Source organism: Sciurus vulgaris (assembly GCF_902686455.1).
Source record: "Sciurus vulgaris genome assembly, chromosome: 15".
NCBI lineage: Eukaryota > Metazoa > Chordata > Mammalia > Rodentia > Sciuridae > Sciurus > Sciurus vulgaris.
Genome location: NC_136476.1, coordinates 11,163,854 through 11,179,535, shown reverse-complemented (window position 1 = coordinate 11,179,535; position 15,682 = coordinate 11,163,854). Strand labels below are relative to the sequence as shown.

Here is a 15,682-nt window from a genome sequence, read left to right as displayed (position 1 = left end):
AGGTCTGGATGAAAACTCTTAACATTTGAATTTAGTTGGGTGGTGAAGCAAGGTTTTATGAAGACGGTAATAAGGAATACTTAGAACAATAGTGAACATATAGCAGGGGCTGCTTAAATGGTTGCTGATTCGTGAATTATAATACTTAACTCTCTGTAAAAATAAGCCAGAACATAGAAAATTAAGTTAATAGCTTCTTTTTTTCCTAGAAAAGGCTGTTCTTTAAAGTTACATAATAATTCAAGTATGAAAGACATAATTCTTCCTCTCACCTTGTCTAGAAAGTAAGCATAGGTAAAAGCAGAAATGAGAGAATCCAGATCACACGATTTGGGGCCAATAACCACATGAACCTTCTCCAAGCGTTTGCTTCGATTCTGAAACAAATTCAAATAAAATGTCACAATTTAACTTGCAACAGATCAACAGAACGAGGAAAAATTTCAATCTTTTTTAAAAAGTATGCCTTATCTACATTAATATATTATGGCAGAGAGTCATACGTTTACCATGACTTTTTACGTGAGAGCTTAAAATCTGTACAACATGCTTAACATTCCAAAAATGTTCATTCCAACCTATAAATTGTCAGGAAGAGAAAGCATGGCTTTATTAAGATAATCCACAATTTCACTTCATTTGAACTGTATTTCTGAGTCATAATTTTTTAGTAAGAGATCATTATACTCTAAGGAAAAGTTGCATAGAATTCCATTATTATTTATTTATATTAGACATTCTTCTTGATATAAGAAACAACCAAAGTTACTTTTTTTTTTTTTTTAATGTCCCTGGCATGCAACATAATCACACACACAGGTGGTAAGGATTTACACTTTCATGTCACAATTTGGGTGACAGGATACAGTCTCTATGCATTATATTCTGTTATTTAGCAATGGAAACTTGTAACACTTTCCTCCCTCAGAAAAAGAGATATGACTAGTATCATCATTCAAAATAAACAAATTACTGTAATTGCTCTTAGGAAGCATTTAATCCCCTCTCTAGAAGTGAACACATACTGATTTTTTTTTCCTGGTAATCTCAATAGTTACTTAAAACTCCTTTATAGGAGGCTGCATTCTTTTGAAGTATCCAAAGAACCAACTGATTCTAGAAAATTCCATAGCAAAACAGTCCAATATGGACAATTGTACCATAATTTAATACCTTTATAGTATATCAGGGACAACACGTGCATATACTTCCCTCACTTTTCACCATTTGTTTTAACCTCTCTGTTTAGGAAGGACTAGAAAACCAAATTAGTTATAATATAGCTCTAAAAGTTCATATAAAAAGTTAGATTGGTCATGATCATTTTAATAGAAAAGACTTAATACTTTATGTGCAGAACAAAGATAAAGCCTTATTTAATAAGCTACTAGGTATTTTACAAATGAATCTAGAAATTCGTTAGTATATATATGCAACTGCTGGCATCAGAGTCACAAACAAGTTAATAAACAATGAGGTTTTGGCCTAAGGAACAAAAGGTAAATCTGGAAGGAGGCTGGGTTAGCGCAAATCACTGGCTAAGATGCAGGATGGACCCTGCAGATGAGTCATCCAATATGTCATAGTTATAAATTTAAATGAGTGCTTTTTTAAAATATTGAGATTTTTTTCCTTAGGAAAAAAAATCATAATTTATAATATGGGATACACTCTCTGAAGATAATTATAACCACCTCTCATCACCACCAAATCTAGCTCCCATTCCTTCTTCACCCAGCTTCCTTCTCTAACCTCTTAAGTATATAGCCGACTCAGTGGGCTGAGTATCCTGTAAGGGTTCTAGTCTAGGCCCAGTTCTCAAAGTCAAGATAGTCACATATTCTAGGAGCACATAACAAAATTTAGGTAAATGGAATTATACTCTATTACGACACATACAAATGCATTAGAAATCATATTACTGTAAATGTCATTCTTCCGAGAAGCTCAGAGGTCTAAGTAGACATTACCTCATTTGTCCTCCCAAATCTTGTGAGACAGAGAGTAAGAAGATGACCAACACTTTTCATAGGTCAGAGTAGTCTGTGTTGGTGCCAGAGTTATTTCCAGAATCCATAGCCTGGAGCAGGGAGCCTGGTCTCCTCTGTCCTGCACTAACCACTCTATAAGGCCACAATGACTTCAGTGTATTCACAATGAGTAAGTGTGGGAATTGAATGATAACAGAGAGTGCTAAATATGCATGCTAAACACAGCAAGGCTTCAGACATTTACAGTATCAAACTTACTGACCTATTTGTGTTCTTATCTAAGCTTGATCATTCCCTCACATGCCTGTGTTCAACCCTAAACTTTGACAAAAGAAGTCATGGGGCAGGGGAGGTGCATTTGTGCACCAATCCATTTCCAAGCCTAAACCCACTTATTACTTAGGATTAAAAAAGAGCTAAATAAGGTTTGTGGGCCCAAATCGAACCCAATCCTCACAACTCAGGAACCATCTATGAGTATTATGATCTATTCCTCCCTCTTCACTTAATGAGAAAAAAGTATATATCATCTTGTAGGTCAGAACCATAACTGACCCCACTGCAAAACTTTGAAGATTCTCCCTGGTGCCACATGTTCATGCTCTCTCAATTTTCTTCTGATTGCCCTTCTTCCCACATATGGTTCATATCATGTCCTCTTCCAAGGCCGTTTGCCCACCCCAGTGGAAGCCACCTTTCCCAGGCTCCAGTGATGTCTTCTCCCACCACCTGCCTCCAACGAAATGTGCCATCAAGGCTATGACAGGATCTATCTGCTTCTCAACTGGCAATTCCAATGGAGAAGGCAGGTCAATGTATACAATGATTAATGTATTACCTATGAAAGCAATGTGCATTTGTTCCAAAGAGACCTTTCAGAAACTGTGCCACCATCCAAAAAGATGACTGGGAATTTTATTCTGGCTGAGAATGCAGGACCAGACAGAAGGGACATCACAATCAGAAGATTCTAAGTGCCTGCCTGTGAGCCTAGAAAAGTGATACCTCAAAAAATCTCTGATGCTTCTTCTAAGTGCCCAATTCCTACCAGTAACTATGGATAGAACAAGATGGCAGTGGAAGGGGGATATCATGGTCCCTGTGCTCAGACAGACTCCTGCCTTCTTGGAAGAATAAAACTAAAACTGGTTGTATACTCTCACACTATAGGTGAGCTCAAGGCGTGGGTAGAATTTGGCTCTTCATGTTGAGTGTACGGGGCCCATTCTGAAGCCTTCCACCAAAAGAACCTTAGCAGTGAAAATAGGAAGCACAGGGATCAAGCCAAATCAAAAGACTGAGAACTAATTTCAGGGATCTGGAGCTGATGGCAGAAGGTCACCACAGAGCAAAGGCCCCACCCGTGAGAACAGCAGTGAAACTGGTTCCCTGAACACAGAAGAGACTCCTGGCTCTAAAGATACTATGCACCTGTCATAGCAGGTCTATGGGCTCCTTCCTGGTTCACATCCCATTATATCCAGAGGCTCACCAATGTTCAGTCTTACTATTGATGTTCCCTGGTACAGTACAAATTGGGTTCTGGATTATCCACACAGACAAATCATGCCCAAACAAAAGGGATGAGCAGATAATTTTACACATTCTGTTTATTAGCATCATTCAACCAGCAGAGACCTGCCTGTGCCAAGTATTGTTCTAAGTACTAGGAATATAGCAGTGAACCAAATGGGCATAAATCCCAGCCTTCATAGCACTTTGAATTTAGTGCAGGAGGTCTGATGAGCTGGATAGCCCAATAATGATCAATGGGGGGAAAGAAAGAAATCATGAAAGGGGAATTGGGTGCTAGGGTGAGTCTCATTGAGAAAGTAATGTCTGAGAAAAGACCTGATGTTAGGGAGTGGAACTTAATGATACCTTAGGCCAAGAGGTAAAAACATGCCTAGCATTTTCAACCAATAATTACTGGCTCTTGTATACATTTTCATGCTTAGGATTTTCAACAAATGACTACTGGCTGGTATATACATTTTCTAAACATAAATCAGCAATGAATAGATCTGGTAAGCAAATACTCCTTCCTTAATATCAACAAGAGCACAACGAGCAAATTAAGGAATTTCAGGAGACTTATTGCCAATGCCTCAACCCAGTGCTGTCCAAGCCCAACAAAAATAAAACACTAATAATGGGATGAAATAGATACTACACTGCTCTGCCATCTGTATACACTTCCAAATAGATTGTCAGACTCTTCCATAATCAATGTATTAAAAATATATTGAACATACCAGTATTCAAGATCATGATTTTAATATGCTTTCAGAGTGCAATCCTATGTACTGATAAAATGAGACTTCTTACTGAAGTTAAGTTCAGATAAATGCCTACACATTCAGATTTAACTGTCCATTAAAGATAGTTGCACTTGTTAGGCAAAAACACTTTAAAACCCACAGAATGCAGAACTTATTAGAAAGCAGACTTCCAGGGCCTTGAAATCACCTTAGATCAGCTTCTTCATAATTTTACACTCTCCAAAACAGTTGCTTTTGTCTATAACTTTTCACAATTAACATCCCATAATAAATGTTTTAACCAAAGAGCCCTGGCAGTACAGTTACACTATGATTTCTCAATACATCTTTTCTACTTCCCTTTTCTTAAAAATTCTATGAACTTTTTTTAAAAAATAATTAATTGAAATGAATTTTGTTTCAAAAGTATTGCAGACAAACCTCACAGAAGTTGGAGAACCTCTTCCTTGCTTACCAAGGCAGAGCACATTTCTTAATCCCTCATCTCTAGTCAATAAACAAAGGAATGAGAGAAAAAGAAGCCTCCCAAATGTATACAATGACACCTCCAAAGAAAGCTAGGCTTAGGAATTTAAGCTAGTGCTCCCCTAGGAACTTCCTGACTCTACATCAATGAGGGACTCCTCCCTCCAAGAGGCTGACTGTGGGGTGGAACAGAGAAGGGTCCAGTTCTTCCCCAGAAGAACCATGCAGCTGTGGCTGCCATGATTCTGCATCAGAAGACTCCAAGAATGCTTACGGGCTGCTTACAACCTGATGGCCCCTGATCCACACCTGCCACAGTCCCCAGGAAAACCGGGCGGGAAGAAGCTTACACAGCCAAATGAGTAGCAAGGAGCAAAGAGAGCTGTGGAGGTGCCCCGCGCAACCTTGGATCAGCTCTGTGCACACAGATAAAGTCACACAATTAAATAAACAAGATGCTCTCTTGATACTGGCCCTGGGATTAAGATGATTTTGATAACTCCTGATCTCCTGAATTTCTAACCTTATCACTACCTAGAGAAAGTCCAGGACCCAGAGGGAAATAATTGTGTTGGGATCAAAGGATATCAACTGAAAGTTTAAAAGACAAAGATGGAAACACTTTCACTCTGTAGGGGGTTCCCAGAATACAGCAATTTCTACCAACAATTGAAATTCTTGTATTTTATCCTCTACTATTTTTAAATTTTTTTCTGATAAGTAATATATGCCATTGTCATAAACCAGGTGCAATAAAAACCAATAAAGCAAGGATAATTACTGTTAACATATTATTGCTTATGCCACATTTTATAATTCATGCATATATATTAACACATGCTTCACGAAAATGGGATGCTTCTATTTCCACCCCTTAGAGACTTACCTTTTGCCTTGAACAATTTTAACAGCTAAATGGTGACAATTGTGAGTACACAAACATGTGTATAACTGAGTTTCTGGAAACAGTGCCTTTTAAAAAAAATCTCCATAATGCCAAATAGGACACTCCGTGCACTGGCCACCCTATCCAGATTCATTCTAATGGTTAATTAATAAACAATAAAAGTGACTAGCATACCATAATCCATTTCTTCTGAGAGATGTACCTCAGGTCATTTGTAAAAATAAAAGCATTTACCAGAATCTATAAATTTGGGACAGAGATGTCTTATATTGAATTTTCTCATAAATGTCATAATTTAATTGGTGACCTAGGTCATGAATATAAACAAACAAATTAGGAAAAGACAAAAGGCTTTCAATGATAAGCCTGAAAAGGACAATGAGGTAATTGAATTGTTTTATTTCCTGATAAAAAGTGAAACTCAGTCAATTCAGATGAACTCATGTTGCCTGTCATATTTCCCAGAATCACTGTTGAACTCTTGAGACCAAGGAATCTCTGAAGTAACAGAGTTGACCGAGCTGTTTCAGATGCTACCCAGAAAAGGACCAGGTCCTGGGACAAGTTTCTAGACTACTAAGAGCAGCAGTTGGAAATGTGTTCCCCAGGCCTGGGGTCAGGAGTGTCTGTATGATGTAAAGTCAGGAAAGAAAAGTGTAAAGAGTTTACACAGAACTTTCACTGGCTACAGACAAGAGGCAAGGGATAACATGAGGCAGAGAAGGTTTGCGGATAAGAGGACAGTCTATAAGAGGTACTTGCAGTTTTTGGATTGGAGGGGTTAAGAGCCCAGAGAGTCTGCACATTAACCGGGTACCTTGACCTCGATGGTCAACCATGATGGGATCTAAGTCACAGTTCCAACATACATTCAGGAATGTGAAACTATCTTTTTATTGCTGCCCATCCCAAAACTGTGAACTCTTCTTATTGATCTTCTCCTCCATCCTCCTCCTCCATTGTAATTGAACTTAGTAAGACATCTCAGAACTTTTTAGCACCAACCTTCAGTATTATAGCACCAGTATTTTTCCTCAGCCTCTTTTTGCCAAACTGAAGAATGTCTTCTCTTAATCTTTTTCAACTTATTTTATTTGGGAAAGAAGGGATGGAGGTCAGTCTAAGAAAATCCACTTATCACCTGTTTTCCCCTGGGTCTCCTTCTGTATTTTCACATGCAAGAGGCCACTGTGGATGGGTGATGGGGAAGCCAAAGCCTAAACCCAAGTATTGCCTGAGGCTCTTCTTGGATGAGCTCTGTGGGTCCCGAGTTTCCTTCAGGCCAGGTGTTTCCTGGAGCCCTGGATATTGGGTACCCAATTACTCTTCTTCTCAGCAGAATCCATCATCCCTCACCTGTTTACTGCCAATCCTGAGAACAAAATATTCTCAAATGGTGCGACCTTAAATATGGTTTAAATACATCTTCTGGATCATAGTAATGACTTGGGTAAGAATTGCTATTTTACTGAGAACATTGAATTTTTAAATATTTTTGTTGAAGATTCTCCTTCTGACAGTGGCCTAAAAGGACAATTTTGGAGGCAGTACTATTATTTTCCCTCTATAACTTCATCCTCCAAAAGTCAGGTTTGGTTCCCCTCACATCCCTACCTTCCCTGAAGAGCCAATAAAGGGAACTGGTCTGCAGAGCTTCCCTAGATATTTTCATTTTCCAGCCAATCCACTTTTGAGAAAGATGCACCTATTGATTACTGAGTGATTCCTTCTAGCTTAGTAAATGCCACAGCTCAGGAGTTTGTCCTCTGTGGTCTTACAGGTCTTTCTTGTCTTTCCACCTTTCCCTCTGCAGACTAGCCTTATAGGGACATGCATCTGGGTTGGCCATCCTTTCCTTTGGCTCCTCTGACCTCCTGCTGTCTTGTATCTCTCCTGAGCTTAGTCCTCCAAGTTTAAGTCATACAAAATCATCTGAGATACAAGTATACAAGTGACTTTCAAAAAAGTTCAGAAGAGCATTTTTTTAAAACTAAATCAGCCACATCAAAGGCAGCACAAGAGTTTTAAAGATTGTAGGAGAAAGAACACCCCTTGTCACATACATATAGACACCAGTGTCACCTGTTTTAGTAAGCTTTAAGCATTGCTGCGACCAAAATACATGAAAGAACAACTTAAAGAAGGAAATGCTTATTTTGGTTCATGCTTTCAGAGGTTCAGCCCATAGTCGACTGATTCCATAGCTCTGGTCTGGAGGAGAAGCAAGTATCATGGAGGAAGTGTTGGCAGAGGAAAGCAGCTCAGGACATGGCAACAGGAAGCAGAGAGCTCTGCTCACCAGGAACAAAATGTAAACCCCAGCTGGGCACAGTGGCACACACCTGCAATCCCAGCAGCTCAGGAGACTGAAGCAGGAGAATCACAAGTTCAGACAGCCTCAGCAATTTAGTGAGGTCCTAAGCAATTTAGCAAGTCTCTGTCTCAAAATAAAAAATAAAAAGGACTGGGGATGTGACTCAGTGGTTAAGTGCCCCAGGGTTCAATCCCTGGTACCAAAAAATAAAAATTAAAAAAAATATATAAACCCCAAAGGCACATCCCCAGTGACCTACTTCCTCTAATCACACCCTACCTGTATACAGTGAGCACTCTGTTAACCTATATCAGTGAATTAATCCACTGATGAGGTTACAGCTCATAATCTAATCATTTTCACCTCTGAAAATTCTTGCATTGCCTCACACATGATCTTTTTGGGGATACCTTATATCTAAACCATAACATCATCTAAGGTTTAACATTAATTACTTTCTAAAATAATATGCACATTAGAAAACATTTGGAAAATATGGAAACTTATGAATACTTAATGAATTCCTTCTAATCTTTTTTTAAAGTCTTATATGAGTATTCTTTTGCAATGCTATAATTATACACATTTTAATCTCTCTTTATAAACTTACTAACATTCTATTCGGTTAAAATTCTAAAACATAAATATTGAAATGATGAGTGATAACTTGTGTTTACTTGAATAATTCCAGTCACCAGGCCATTGCTTAGCACACAGTTTGTGCTAAGTAACTACCAAAAACAATGAATGAATAAATGAATGAATATTACATTTAATGGTATTACTTAATATGGATATCAATTTTGAGATTCATTTTAATTTTTGTTGGTATAAATAAGGTCATAGTAGATAGTTGGATGATAATATTTTTGTGTCCATCCCTATTTTTTTCTTCAGAATAAACCGTTGAATTTTAAGTTTCTAGGTCAAAAAATGTTAGTGTTTTAATGCTTACAGGAAAGGTTGCAGAAATACTTAATTCTCAAATACTTAATTCTCAGATCTTCAATTTAAGCATTATCTTGTTGAGAGGTAAAATAGTATCTTAATGTTGTTTGATTTGTATTTATTATGATTGCTTAAGATGAGTACTTCAGATCATTTTTTCATAGAGACACAAAATTTTATTGTCTTCATATTTTTCTACATGTCTTTCAGGATGTTTATCCTTATTGATGAATAAGCTATTAAAATATTACTAACATTCAACTTTGGTAATGTCAATAAAACACTACTTTGTTTTCTGGCCTTGGGCATCTATGGAACAACCTGTTCAATAGATTACATTAAGTATGCAATAAGCATGCATTATTTAATATGGCATTATCATTTTGAGTACTGAAGAGCCAGGCACACTCTGTGCCATATTTTCCTCAATCTACATACTCTGCTGCTAGACAAAGTTGCAAAAATACACTGTAGATGCTGATAAAGAACAGCCTAGGAATCCCAGCTCTTGACTGGAATGAATTTATTCTTCTTTTTGCCTCATGTCAAAATGATAAAACTAACACTAAATCTGAGACATTGAATATATAATTATTAGTTTTTAAACAAAATGAAATTTTGTTAGGACAACAGTACCAAAAAGAATGATAAAAGTAACACAATGGAAGATATTGTTTGCATAATATTTGCACCATCTTGCCATTAAAAGGACAACATTTCTAATGTGCAAAGAGTTAATACATATTGATTTAAAAAAAAAAAAAAAGACAAACAACCAATGAAAATAATAGGTAAAAGATGTGAGTGGGATAATTATCAGAAGAAGTATACATAGGAAAAGGCATTCAACTTCATTAATAGTCATAGAATTGCAAATAAGACCATAAATAATTTTTTTCTCCACCAGATTAGCAAGAAATTAAGGTTGATTCTCATGAGCAGCCAAGTTTTGGAAACATCACCTCAAAGAGAACTCAGGATAAGCAACTAAGGACCATGTGGTTCATGTTAACTACAAAATATTCCTGTAACTGAGTTTTTAAAAGGACAGTTTATTTCCTCTAGACCAAGCACAATTTCAGAGAGAATCACTAACATCATAATATTTGAACTGAAGTTTAGAGTTAGTAGAGTTGAAATCCTTCAATGGTTTCCAGAGCGAAATACTTAGGGCACTTCAGTGTAGAGATAGAAGCAATTCCAATTTATCTCATTCTTTTAAATATTCTGGTTTTGGGGATATGTTTTACAATGTGCATTATGTGCTAGTATAGTAAACATGAATAAAATTCATAAGTAAATACATATATTGGAAGAATGCACTCAAAAATGTTCCCAAAAGAACTGCACATTGTGAGGTACGCAGAATAAACATCACAATACTCTGGTGTTTCGTGTGTGTGTGTGTGTGTGTGCGCGCGTGTGTGTGTGTGTGTGCATGTGTGTGTGTGTGTGTGTATGTGCATATTTAGGAAAAGAGAGTCCTCACCACCAAATGAGAGTCTATTAAGTGTGAGAGGGGATGATTACTTGCAGCCCATAATATAATTTTTTACTTTTGTGCTATTAGTAAAGTGTTATTTCACAAAAATTTTATTTGTAAGAACCTGAGAAAGGGATGAAGAAAAGTTAACAATTCTCCTCTGCCCACCTGCTGTATCTGACACCACTGTTCACTAACAATGCTGACTTGAGCATCTACCATGTCCAGAGCACTAGTGTAGGAAGTCTTGGGGACACAGGTTCCAGCTGTGATCAGAGTTCTTGCAGCAACCCAGCTAGTGGAACTAGATCTCCGATGCTGAATCCCTGGCCTCATATGATTTTATAAAGTAAAGAATTTTCATGATTATTATGTCATCACATATTTTCCTCTTTCCTCTCAAAATTTGAAATATTTGACTTCTCATTCAGTCCCTTATTCAAACTTATCTATCATTCTGAAGTCATAACAGTTGTAATAATTTATTTTTAAATGTCACAAGCAATGTGAAGAGGTATGCTCTAGAATTCTATCAAAATGTGATTTGCCATTAGTACATGTATACCCAGTCTAGGCCCTGGAATATACATACATACCCCCTTAGACGGGCATAATTGTAATTAGACAAGTGTTACTCAGCTCTGTTCCCCAACATTTGGGTGATTAATGGATGCCCAGTATAAAGCAATTCTAAAATTCAAGTTTAAATGATTTCAAAACAAAAACCACATCTACTGTATTAATAATCAGAGACACTATTTTATACCCCCAGGCAATGGTTTTACGCACAGTGATTTCTAAGGAATTACAGAGTTAACACGGTGCATTTGAGATTTTATAGTTATATTATGTCTCTTTTAGTTGGTAAATATGGGCAATGTGTTGTAAGGCCAAATCAGCTCCTACAGACAGTTAGAAAGGATAACAAGAAGATATATAACTTCATTGCCCAAAATTGTTAGATATTCACATTCAGCCCTTTTTGCAAAATGCTGGCAATTTTTAAAGGTGGGAGATGGGAATGTAGAGTTCTTTTAGACCTCTCTGTGGTGTATATTTGAAAAAAAATCAAATACAAAAATATTTTTCAAGTTAAATTAAAAAACAAATAGCTCAAAGAGCCTGGAAGGGGAAAAACAAAAAGAAGCAAAGAGATTTTAGAAAAAGGGAAAGGAAAAGGATAGAAGTGTGAGAAATAGTCTGGTGTTCCATTTTCAGAATACAGGATTTATCTTTCAATGTAAAATGACTTGGGACATAAGAATGACAACTGGAGGGGAGAGCAGAGTAGAAAGTCACAAGCAGTTAAAGATTCACCACCCCTTGACAAACAGGAGGTGAGAAGGAAGGGACCCAACCCGACCAACAGAGCTAAATTGTGTACTACCAAAAGGCATTCAACCCCAGGGGACTTCCCACCACAAGGGAGATGGGGACAACCAAAGGTATATTTCTTTAAATAACCCAATAGGAGACAATAAAACCAAAGGATTGTGCACTCCATGGTACTCATCCAGTGAGGAACCAGGAGAGCATCTTGAGCTCAAAGGTATAAGAGGTTGCTGTACCTGATCCACGTGTGCCTGACCACCAGGCACCAGATCTTGCAAGACCATCATTAAAGTAAAGCCTTACTTTTTCGCTGTACTTGTGTCTCTAAGTTCATTCTTTAGATTTGGAAAGATGATTGTTTCTCACAGAAGGGAAAAAGGAAGGGAGAAAGGGATGGAAAGGAATGGAGGAAGAGGCAGGACTGGGAGTGATTAATGCAAAGCCCAGGTCCTGGAGTGTGCGCCCTTGGCAGCTGTTCAGATTGAGTCTTTGGACAGAGTTGAATCAGCACTTAGAATTGTGCCTGGTAAAAAGGTTCAACTAAATATTTGTTGAAAGAACAAACCCAAGCAATAAACAAGGAGCCCAAATTCTGAGTTCATGGGCAGCTATAGGCCAGGTTGGGATCAGAGCAGGTTAAGGGTCTGCCTCCCACCTCCTGCGCCTTCCTCCTCTGCTGCCTAGGACTCATGCCCTCCCACAAACTCTCACACTTGTCAGAGCAGGTCGGGGTGCTCTGCTTCATCCTTCACCTTACTGAAAGAGGTGAAGAGAACAGCGTGTGAGCAATGCCATCGGTACACAATAAAAACAGTCCCAGGGCACAAAGAGCTGTTGCCTTCCATGCTGACATGATCCAGTCATAATCCCACGCTTTCACTGAAAAGAAAACATTCTCAGTGGTTCTAGAACTTACTTCCAAAGACTACCAGGCTGATTTAGTATCAAAAAATGACTGAAGGAAAATAAAGGATCGATGACTTCAATTAGCTTTTCTTTGGCTTCTTTTTTCCTGTCTTAATCTTGACAGCCTAATGTTATTTCAGAGCTCTTCTGTAATGTCTCTAAATGTTTATCCTGGCTGCAAATTTAATTTTAAAAAACATTTTTAATGGGTGGAGAAATCACCCCAATTCTTATTTCAAACTTGATTCACTAGAGCACTTAGATCTTCTGCTTTTCATCTTTGTAAAAAAGAAATGCAGCTCATATGCAGGGTGGGTATACACAAGTTTTCCTTATAAATTTTTTGTGTGTGTGTACTGGGAGATTAAACCCAGGGATGCTTAACCACTGAGCCACATCTTCAGCCCCTTTTTTATATTTTAGTTATAGACAGGGTCTCCCTGAGTTGCTGAGGCTGGTCTTAAACTCATGATCCTCCTGCCTCAGCCTCCTGAACCCCTGGGATTACAGGTGTGGACCACTACACCTGGCTTTTTCGTAACAATTTATCAATAGACAACTTAGTATGACACAGTATATTTGTGATCTGCAATGGGTATCTAGGAAGGACTATCATAAGAACTCTCGAGAACAGAGACAAAGTGATCCAAGATAACAAAACCTTGATGCTCTTTGGACATCTTTAATTTACCCATCTTTTCCCAATCTTCCAAACACAGTTTGAAGGTCCTTCTCTAAGAATACAGAAACTTCGGAGAAAGAAACGGCTCATCTCTGTGCAGATGGGTGCTGATAGGTGTTTTGTAGGTGTCCACACGTGCTCCTGGGTCTGTGTGCAGCTCTGGGAGGTCACTGAGGACATGCCCTAAAAGTGGGTAGTGGTACCTCAGTCCCTTCCTCCTCCTCTCTTTTTAAGTCCCCACCATGAAGTGAGCGGCACCATCCTACCACATGATCCCAGTCATGATGGCCACCACTGGCCTAAAAACCAACTATGGACTGAAACCTCCAAAACAATGAACCAAAACAAACCTTTTCTCTTTATAAGCTGATTGTCTTGGGTATTTGCTATGGTGACATGAAGCTGACCAACACAGGGAGTACAAAGGAAGTGATATTAATGTTAACACATATTAGGGAATTCTGTATGACAGAAGCCCACCCATCCTTACATAATCTCAGCAGCATCCTAAGACCAAGGACTTCTGCCAAGGATGGGCAACACCCAACCCTCCAGACTCAAAATATAATATCAATCAGAGAAAATTTATATTACTACTATTCAAGTTTCCCTGCAGTTTAATATTTTAATAAACAATCCTATTTTTTGCTGTTGTTTTTCTCTAAAGTTGGTATAAGTTGCAGGAATTTGACTCTGTTCTAGATTAAAATATTTTTATTTTTATTGAAAAAAAGTGATTTATAACTACCTTAATTTTTCTTTAATGCATCTTTATGCAAAAACAAAAACAAATAGTCTTCTGCCCCTGTCACCAAGTTTCCAGCACTTTCTTCCATGAGTAGGGTTAAAATTGGAATCTTAGCACACTGTCCCTTCTGCGGCTACCGCTACATGACACAGGTTGCTCCAGTTACTTTAATTATTTCTGCTCCTTTGGGTTAGGAGGCTGGAGCTAATTAGTCAGGTCTTCTCTCCCCGTGAACAAGCCAAGATGTGCTCCTAAGGTTCTCCCCAAAGCTTTGCTTTCCTGCAGTCAGCTTTCTGCTGTCATACAAAGATCTATTGCTTTAATACTCACGAGTGTAAATGTCTGTATTTGGAACAGACGTCAGGTCGGTGACACCACACACCTGGCGTGTCTGAAACCCACTCAGATTTGACAGTAATGAACAGATAAGCGGCTAGAAGTAGGCAGGAGGAGAAGAGTTTCCACTCTGATGCACTTATGCAGGTTCACAGGGAAATGTGTAAGGGATGTTTGGGGCGATTACTGTACTTTGCAAAGATGACAGTTTTAATGATGCCATTATTTATTACACTGTGTGTTTTTCAGTGACAGAAGAACTCTCACCTACCGGGTGACCTCTAATGCTCATATTCCCTCTCTCTCTTTCTCCATCTATATCTATCTATCAATATGTACATATATATGTATACATATACATATATCTGTTCTTGCAAATTATTTTGCAAACTAAAAAACTCTTTTTTAAATTGAACAATACCTGGCATACAGTAAAGACTCAATAAAGGTTTATTAAAATTCACAGTTTGTGACACAGGAAGTGTAATAGGATATAGACAAAGATGAAGAATACAGAAATATATACATAGATAAATTCTGCATTATTCCAATGATATTTTAAAAGCATAAGCATACTGACATTAACTGGTAAGAACACACTTTCCCAGTGAAAAGTTTCAAGTCTTCTAAGAATCATATCCTTCCCATATTGGAATAACACGATTTTATCATTCTAAGCAGCAAATAATCTATTTTCCACTCATCCAAACATTTTCCCTTTATCTGTTCTCGCCTAGTGAGAGAACTGGTTGGAGTGTCCAAGCAGAGCTTCTCAATTGGAACATTTTCAATATTAATTTGAAAGTTATTTTTAAATTTTTAAGGCAGGCATAAAGAAAAATAAAATTATGGCATTTGCTGGTAAATGGATGGAGTTGGATATCATGCTAAGTGAAATAAGCCAAGCCCCCAAAACCAAAGGCTGAATGTTTTCTCCGATAAGTGAAGGATGACACATAACAGTGGGAGGGTGGCTGAGGGGGGCAAGAGAGAATGGAGGAAATTTGGATTGTGTAGAGGAAAATGGAGCAGGAGGGAGTGGGGAAAGGAAAGAGAGTAGACTGAGATAGACCTTATTACCCTATGTCATTTATGATTACATGAATGGTGTGAATCTACATTGTGCACAACCATAGAAAGGAAGAGTTGTGCCCCATTTGTGTACAATGAATCAAAATGCAGTCTGTAAAAATAATTTTTTTTTAAATTTCAAGACAGGTTTATCAAGTGACTAGATTTATTAAAACACCTTCAATGCACAATTATTGGAACAAGTTTTCAGCTTTGA

The 15,682-nt window shown here is 37.9% G+C and overlaps 1 protein-coding gene across 6 annotated transcripts in view; it reads right to left on the bottom strand.

Moving 5' to 3' along the window:
* The window catches only part of PRUNE2 (prune homolog 2 with BCH domain), a 255,008-nt gene that overhangs the window by 202,472 nt on the left and 36,854 nt on the right, over positions 1-15,682 (bottom strand). For all 6 annotated transcript variants that reach the window (XM_079112083.1, XM_079112086.1, XM_079112085.1 and 3 more), the window contains exon 2: positions 273-377. In XM_079112083.1, the coding sequence (XP_078968209.1) occupies positions 273-377 (105 nt within the window). The remainder of the gene's footprint in view (positions 1-272; positions 378-15,682) is intronic.